This window comes from Lolium rigidum, chromosome 5 (assembly GCF_022539505.1).
Source record: "Lolium rigidum isolate FL_2022 chromosome 5, APGP_CSIRO_Lrig_0.1, whole genome shotgun sequence".
Taxonomy (NCBI): Eukaryota; Viridiplantae; Streptophyta; class Magnoliopsida; order Poales; family Poaceae; genus Lolium; species Lolium rigidum.
Window position 1 is genome coordinate 107585087 of NC_061512.1, and position 8128 is coordinate 107593214.

The 8128-nt window shown below is 45.0% G+C and overlaps 1 protein-coding gene across 2 annotated transcripts; it reads left to right on the top strand.

Annotated features, from left to right (window-relative positions):
- Nucleotides 1–1672: 1672 nt before the first annotated feature.
- LOC124653003 (probable serine/threonine-protein kinase WNK9) lies at nt 1673–4601 on the top strand. Of its 2 annotated transcripts, XM_047192052.1 has the most exons (7): nt 1673–1822; nt 1991–2028; nt 2516–2746; nt 3020–3240; nt 3417–3574; nt 3664–3961; nt 4041–4601. In XM_047192052.1, exons 1-7 carry the CDS (start codon nt 1727–1729, stop codon nt 4331–4333), a joined length of 1335 nt encoding a protein of 444 aa, XP_047048008.1. In that variant the 5' UTR covers nt 1673–1726; the 3' UTR covers nt 4334–4601. The 2 variants fall into 2 exon arrangements, with proteins under 2 accessions (XP_047048008.1, XP_047048009.1); XM_047192053.1 differs by lacking the exon at nt 1991–2028 and having other exon boundaries at nt 1675–1822.
- Nucleotides 4602–8128: the final 3527 nt, after the last annotated feature.

An 8128-nucleotide genomic window follows, 5' to 3' on the forward strand; every position in this document is an offset into this window, starting at 1 on the left:
GTCAGCAATCCCCTTTCGTCAACCGCCATCGTCCCAACCCAGAGCTGCCGCCCTCAGTGTGGCTTGTGGTTCGCTGCGCGAAGCAGTGGTCCATGCCCCCTCACGCCAAACCCGTCTTCATGCCAAATCATCCACCGCCTACGCGGTGCATCTACCACACATAGCTGACCGCCAATGCCTCATCCCCGAGCCACCACTCCGACGCACATCTACCTCGGTGCCCATGCGAGACCGACCGCAACGCCGGCGGAGACCGACACTGGCCACCGCAGGGCTTTACTGGGACTCACCATGGTGGCGAGGGAGGGGTTATAGGAGGGGCTAGGGTTTGGTCGCTTCGGTCGACGCCCATAGGGGTGAAGCTCCGCTTAGGGCAAGGCAGGGCAGCCGCCCTACCTTGATTTTTGGTGAATACATTTAGATGCACTTGTTTTTTCTGAATATTTTGAGTGGTCGTGCATCGAAAACAAACTTATTGTGAGAAAGTTATGCTCGTTTTAGTGAACATTGTGAAAAATCGACTTCGAACTGGAAACATAGACTCATATTCTAGGTTTAATGTGAATAACAATGATTCTATATTTATATTATAAAGATTAATCATGAATCTTAGTATATTTCTATTATAGAGATTTATTAGGAATCTTAGTATATGCAGGATAACTTTGTGATATTCATTATTCAAATGTGTAGAATTGAAAATTTAGAGATTTTCTTGATATTTGAAAGACACATCATGATTTCATCAAAGAAATTATCACCTCATTGAGATGGTGATCTGGAAGGATTTCTTGGCGACAAAGATCATTAAAACCTAGTTGCTCACGATGGATATTTAAAAATCTTAATCGATAAAATTAATTTCTTTACAAAAAAAGTAAAGCTTTGGCATTGAGGTGGTATTAGTGTTATGTTTTTGGGTTTTAGTATATTAAATATGTCTTTGTTTTTATCGTACTAAGTTATTTCGCTAGAATCGTATACGTCGTTCATGTCTTACGACTATTTTAGTATTTACATCATTTTCTTAGTTTATTCTACCTCAATTTTTTTTTCCTTCCTTCACCACTGAGCGCCCATGTTGCCTAAGCGGATAGGTTGGACGTGGGTGCCTTTCATTTTTTTCTCCCGTCAAATGCCCTTTGACATGGCGTGGAGTCATGTATCCTCTGAAACTTCTTCTTCTTGCGTGCCTAATTGGTCAAAGTCAAAATAGCCAAGTACTAGTATTTGAAACGGAGTACCGTATACTAGTATATACTGTATGTTTCAGTATGATACTCAATTTTGACATCGCATGCTGTAGGCTGGTTTCATCACGAGAGGGCGTTTTTTCTCTGTGGACTACGATAGGCGTTGGCACGATCGAAGGGACACAATACGAGTATATTGAACGAAGAAACCCAATAAGAATCCTTTTTTTTTTAGATGCCCAACAAGAATCCTGAATCCCTATCATCGCAACCGAGCGGGCCCCACCTCCCGTAACGACCACGCGACCCTCGATCCGTCCGGAACTCCGCTCGGTCTCACCACGATCCCCGTCCAAACCAGATCCGACGGCTCACGGCGCGCCTGACTCTGACTCCGAGTCGAACTCCCGCACGGCCGCCGCGTCGCCCGCCTCCTCCCATAAATTCTCAACTCCAAGGCCAGATTCCAGTGGGAAAGCAGTTGAAAGCACCGGAAATCTAGGGCGTCGGCTCGGGCGAGGAGATCGGGAGCGATGGATCCCGTGGAGGCGGAGGAGCAGCAGACGGAGCCGCCCGACGAGGAGGAGGAGGCCTACGCCGAGGCCGATCCCACCGGCCGCTTCATCCGGGTACGCTCTGCTCTAGCCTTGCCCTCTTTCGAATTCCAGGGCGAGTTCCTCTTGCCCTTCTCGCCGGCGGCGGCGGCGGCGGCGGCGCTGCTGCGTTACCTTGTACTAATTTTGTTCGTTATAGCTATCTAATTCGTGTTTTTGTTTATCTGATCGCTGCTTCTGCAGTATGATGAGATCGTGGGATCGGGATCCGTCAAAACAGTGTATCCTTCGATCGATTCGAACTCATCTACTGTTTTTCCCCTATCGATCTGTGTGCTTGTCTAGATCGCGATTTCACGTTTGGCTAGGTCTACTGGTCGAATTCGATATTCTGTGAAGCGCGACGGCCGTAATGTTGATCCAATTCAAGTTTTCTTGAGTAACCTCAGCAAATTCATAGCAATCATAGTACGGGATTTGGTGCGTTACTACTTAGCATGCCTACCATACTCCATATTTCGAGCTAATAATATTGATCTAATTCAGGTTTTCGTAAGTAAACCTCAGCAATTTCATAGCAAACATTGTACGGGACGAAATTTATTTTTGACCAATCTGTTGCTATTTACTGCATTACTAGTATGTCTACTGTGCTCCCTATTTTGAGGACACTAAGGCACTAAGAAATTCCAGTTTTGTGGTATACTTCGGTTTGGTAACACTGATAATTGTCCACCGTGTGTTCCTTAATTGTGATTCTGCCAATAGCTACAAAGCCTTCGATAAGCTGGAGGGTGATGAGGTGGCATGGAGCCAAACGCGGATCGACGACTCTGTCATGGGGTCCTCTAGGAAGATGGCTCTGCTGAATACAGAGATCCAGCTACTGAAGAAGCTGAGGCACAAGAACATCCAGAAGCTGTTTGCCTCCTGGATTGATGAGGACAAGAAGACAGTTAACATCATCACAGAGTTCTGCATATCCGGCAGTTTGAGGCAGTATGTCCCTTCTCTCTAGCGCAATTCTTCTGTCAATTATGCTGTTTGCTCTTCCGGCTGGGGGAGCATTTATAATACTTTGCCTAATGTTGTTATGGATGATTGCCCTATCTGTTTACAAATTAAGATATTTTTAGTAAATTAACTAGTGTGAAGAAAGTATGAATGGATTAGTCTCAACACTTAAGTATCTAGAATTCTTTTATTAGTGTTCGCTCTTTTCCCCCTTCCATTCAATACATTACGGTCATTCTAACTTGGGACTTTAACCAGGTACCGCAAAAAGCACAAGAAAGTGGGTATTAACGCTATGAAACGCTGGGCGATACAGATACTGACAGGGCTGGAACATCTTCACAGTCAGGAGCCAGCTGTTATACACAGGGACTTAAAGTGTGACAACATATTCATAAACGGCAATGATGGAACAGTGAAGATTGGAGACTTTGGTTTGGCCACAATTTTGCAGCAACAGAAAACGAAAAGTGTCAAAGGTAGCAGTTTCCTCTTTATCCATTGGCCTCACTGTGAAATTGTGCTTTTCTAACAGCTAGTGATCTTTGGCAATATAGCTATTTCTGTTTACCATTGACTTCCACTCTGGATAAAAGTTCCTTTGTTTCAGGAAGGCATGTATACTAACAATAATATTTCTATCGTAAAAATGCAGGCACATTAGAGTTTATGGCACCAGAACTCTTCACTGGGGACTACAATGAGTTGGCGGATATATATTCATTTGGGATGTGCATGCTCGAAATGATGACATGTGAATATCCGTACAGTGAATGTCAAGGCCAGGCCCACATATATAGGAAAATTTCTCAAGTAAGTGCTTCGTGATCCACAGCACCCAGCTCCTCCCAAGATTATCTACCAAACAGTAACTGATTCTCATTCATTGGTCCTTTCTGTAGGGTATAAAACCAGCTGTTCTCTCCAAGGTTGAAGACGCAGGACTAAGATCTTTTATAGACGTCTGTCTAGCTCCAGTAGCTGAAAGACCCACTGCAAGTGACCTCTTGAAGCACTCTTTCCTCCAGAAGGATGGGCCTATCCCAGTGCCTCCAATTTCAGTCTCGCTGGTCTCGAGCGTGACCAAAGATGGGCGACAGTCTGCCAGTTTCGTGCTATTGAAGGGTGATTTCCGGCTGAAAGGAGATATGCATGTCACTGACCATATCGTATTAGCGCTAAGATTTCCTGATCCCAGTGGTAATTATCTCATTCCAAACTTTGTGAATCAAATTTAAATATATACTTCAGTATGCACTGACAAATCAAACTCTTTCAGGTTGTTTCAAGACTGCTGAGTTCCCGTTCGACTTACACCAAGATACCAGCCTTTCTGTGGCTCAAGAAATGGTTGAAGATTTTGAACTGCCCCAAGGGAACATACTGATCATTGCTCAGCTGATTGAGGCGTTCTTGCTCATCCTGGTCCCTGAATGGGTGCCCTGTGTTGCTGTTGGCCAAGTGGTTTCTGAGAGCGCACACAACTACATCGCCAAGAGAATCAAGAACTGCAGGCAGCTCAGAACGGCCATTCCGGATAGTTCTGCTTCCCCCAAGCTATCTGTCATTTAGTTTTTGTTGTTGTTGTTAGTCAGATGAATTCGGCCAGGCTACAGCCTCTTGTGTGGCTCGTATTATAAAGCCCACTCGATGTGCTGCCAGACATGGCATTCTCCATTGATGATGATGATGATGAAAGTTAGGAGAGGACTAGTGGAGTTAGTTTTAGTTATTTGTTTCATTCTTCATAGTGGTAGGAAGGAACATCAGATGAGTTGTAACCTGTGATCAGTTGAGCGTGCTTATGCCTTTTATCTTAAATTTCGAATGCTTGAATTTTCCTACAGTTGAGCGTGCGCCTCTTAAATTTCGAATGCTTGAATTTTCCTGGTTTTGGATGGAACCGAATTGTTTCAGGAGAATTTCGTGAATTCCAAAGCATGTCTAGATTTCTTCAGGTAATACCAATCTTAGTGAACAGTTAATACTCCAGAATTGAGGAGTTACATCTCATGGCGCTCCCAAAGAAATTTAAACTGTGGAATGAACATATTAAAGCTCATTCTGAATATTGAACCAATTTGTCTTCTTGCCACACACTAGCAATGGCCGAGAATTCTGTCTGAATGATAACCTGCTGAAATCCTCGTTAAGGCTGCTCATAGTGGGGAGTAACTTAGACTAGTAACATATGCCATGTTACTAGTCTAGGTTACTACCTTCATAGTGGGTAGTAACTTATATGTGGTGTCATGCATTGTGTCATTTATTATGTTGTAGACTCATTTTGCCTTGGGGTGTGTGATGTTATGGTAACATAGCTAGTTACCACCTCACTCTCTTTCTTCATTTATTCGCATGCCATGTCACCAAAATACCTTGAGATGTGTGATGTTACTAGCTATGTTACTCCCACTATGAGCAGTCTAATGATCCAATTTGTCCATTCCTTCTCTATATTCGAGCAGCTCACTAATGAGCGCCGCTGAGGTCTGCAACCTTCATCTTGTACTCGGATTACATAGCCTGATCCTGCAATCCGGCGCTCTGCATTCGTTGCTCCATCACAATTTACAGAAACCCAACCAGGAGGAGGAGACCATATCTGCATTGACTGAACCCTTGCATCAGACTTGGGGGTAATTTCAGGGCAGCAATCCGTTCTTCAACCTCATTCACGGACCGCTGAGCAGGGGCTCAGGGCAGAAGCTTCTGCAAACCAGGCCCAAACATCATCACCGCCCTGTCTTAGTCTAGAATGGCATGTGCATCCGGTGGAACAAAAACAATAGCGTCTTCATTCCAACTCCACGAAGCATCCAGTAACTCCGATATTTGCTGTAAATGTTTCAATCAGACGGTCGGCACATAGGTCTCATAGACGGCGTGTTTGCATTCCATCACTCGTTCTAAACATTTGCCCGTCCAGTCCCTTTGATCAAAAGCGTGTATATCGCGTGCCCAATGTGCTAGTGGTATTTTCTTGTCTGAATTTCTCCGGTACATATTTCCGTTCAGCCTTGTGATTCTCTGCTTGCATATGATAGACAGAGTCAAGACCGAGTGGCCACAGCTCAGGTTTGCCTCACAAAAGTGCTACGTTTGCAGCATTAGAAATGCCTCTTTTTATGAATGAAGCCACAATTGTCGTCTAAAGATATGATCAGAAAATAAGGACGACTGAGCATAATCAATCTTCCATATTTGCTATGTACCCTTTACAAAACTAATGCCTCATCTGACCTCTTTGTCGTAACTATGAATTTAACCCCTCAGTTCGCAATATAGAGGCTGGAGCCGAAATTGTGCAGATTGGCGCCAAGTTTTTTGTGGCACGGAATGGTTCCAAATGGTTTGGCGCCAAACCCATTGGCGCCGATCCATCTTCAGCGCCATATGCCGTGGCGTTGACTTGCTTCGTCGACGAATAACCTTGATGCCGACCTGCACAGCCTCGGGTCCATCCTCTAAGAAGCCAATCTCAAGGGTCAAATTTTGAAATAGTTTCATCAAATATTAGATGAAGCATTAGTTTTATCATAGGGTAAAGAAAATACGATGTTATACCTGCGATATGGTTTCGAGATTCAATCCCAAACAGGTTTCATGGATCGTTGTTTCTTCAGAAACGACGAGCCAACGCATGCCACAGATGGCACGAGCTTTCGACGGCTCCATGGCTCCATCCCACGGAAGCACAGCACCCGTGCCGCTCGCTCGCCAGCTCCAAAGCACTGCTTTCTGCACGGCCAGCTAGGGTGCGTTTGGTTGTCTACATCGAAATCGTGGCTTACTTCGTCATCGAGATGAGTTTACCTGCGCGTTGCGAACGGGCCATGGGCCATGAAAACCGGGTCGTTTGGTAGCCTGTGAGGCCTTTTGCGCGCCGGAGAAGGAACCCAGACCCCATCGTTGGATTACAGGGGCGGAGCTACAGTGTACTCACCGGTGTCGGTGTCAGTTGACACCAAATCCCACAACATATTCCCTTATAGCTATAGTGCATAAGCAAAAATGACACCATCAAAAATAGGTGTAAGCTTGTGTTGCTTTGTTTTGACACGAGTGAATATTTATTCTGGCTTCGTCCCTGTTGGGTTACCAGATAGCTCGGTGTTGTGGTAATCCCTTCACTTAGAGTGGTAAGGTTACCCAGTACAGAATAAGACCACACATCAAATTCAGTTCATCACAAAAGGTGCTGGTAATACACAACAACTACTTAGTGGGCGATGCATCACGAACGAAGCAACTACTTTGTGATGCATCACAGGTTCATCATGAGTGGTTAGTATATACCACCTCGAACAAGTTCATCATTACATACGGGGATCAGGTTGTAGCAAGTCCTAGCTAATGGATGGATACAAGATCACCTCCCAAAATCAGCGGATCATGACGAAGGAAGCAGAAGCACTAAGCAGGAAACTGGTTGTGGAGTCAGGTCCTAAGCCAACTCCTCTTCTAAGGTGGTTGCAGCTTACGGTAGACGGCATACTCTACTTCATTGTCTGCACTGAAGTCGATAGCCCTGACCAGCAAGTTAGGATGGAACAGCTGCGCCTTGCACATGTGGAGTGAAGATCGTCTTTATCTGAGCATAGTTGATAATCGGGGTGCTGACGAATTGACGGTGCTTCGGGTGGCGCTGCAATCCACAAGAAACAACTGTTACGCGGACGACATTGACATACATATACTTTCAGATCTATGCAGGAACTCAATGAGGCTTGGATGTACTCGTCCGCCGCCCCTTCATCACCGCCGTAGAAGCAGCAACCATCATTGCTCCAGTCCAGAATGCGATCGGATTTCATCTTCATAATGACGCTCCACTTCGTCCTCCAGTTTCTGATGCGGTTGTACATCTGAAGAGTGGTGACATGTACGCCGGCGAATGCAAGAACATCCGCGGCTACCTTCTTCATTTGCTGCTCCTTGAATCCCATGTTGAAGCACACGCCGCTACGGATGAGCTGAACCAACCGGTTCAGCACAAACTTTGATAGCTCAGGTATCCAAACCATGGCTGGTTTGCTTGCCATCAGACATGGCTGAACATTCACAGTTGGCGCAGACAGATCAGGGAAGCCCAAAGATATGATCGCCTACATGATAAACAGTAGCAGATCAATGAACTACCACTACCACATGGTGAAAGATCGAGATGTCGCCTAGAGGGGGGGGGTGAATATGCAATTAAAAACTCTTGCGGATTTGTCTTGTAAGATTGCGGTATTAAACTATCATTTAGTTTACAAGCACAAACCCTAAATATGCTAAGCTCAACTAAGTGTAACAATAGCAACTAGAGCTAAGCAAGATATGCACAAGATATATGTAGCACAAGTGATAGCAAGATATATA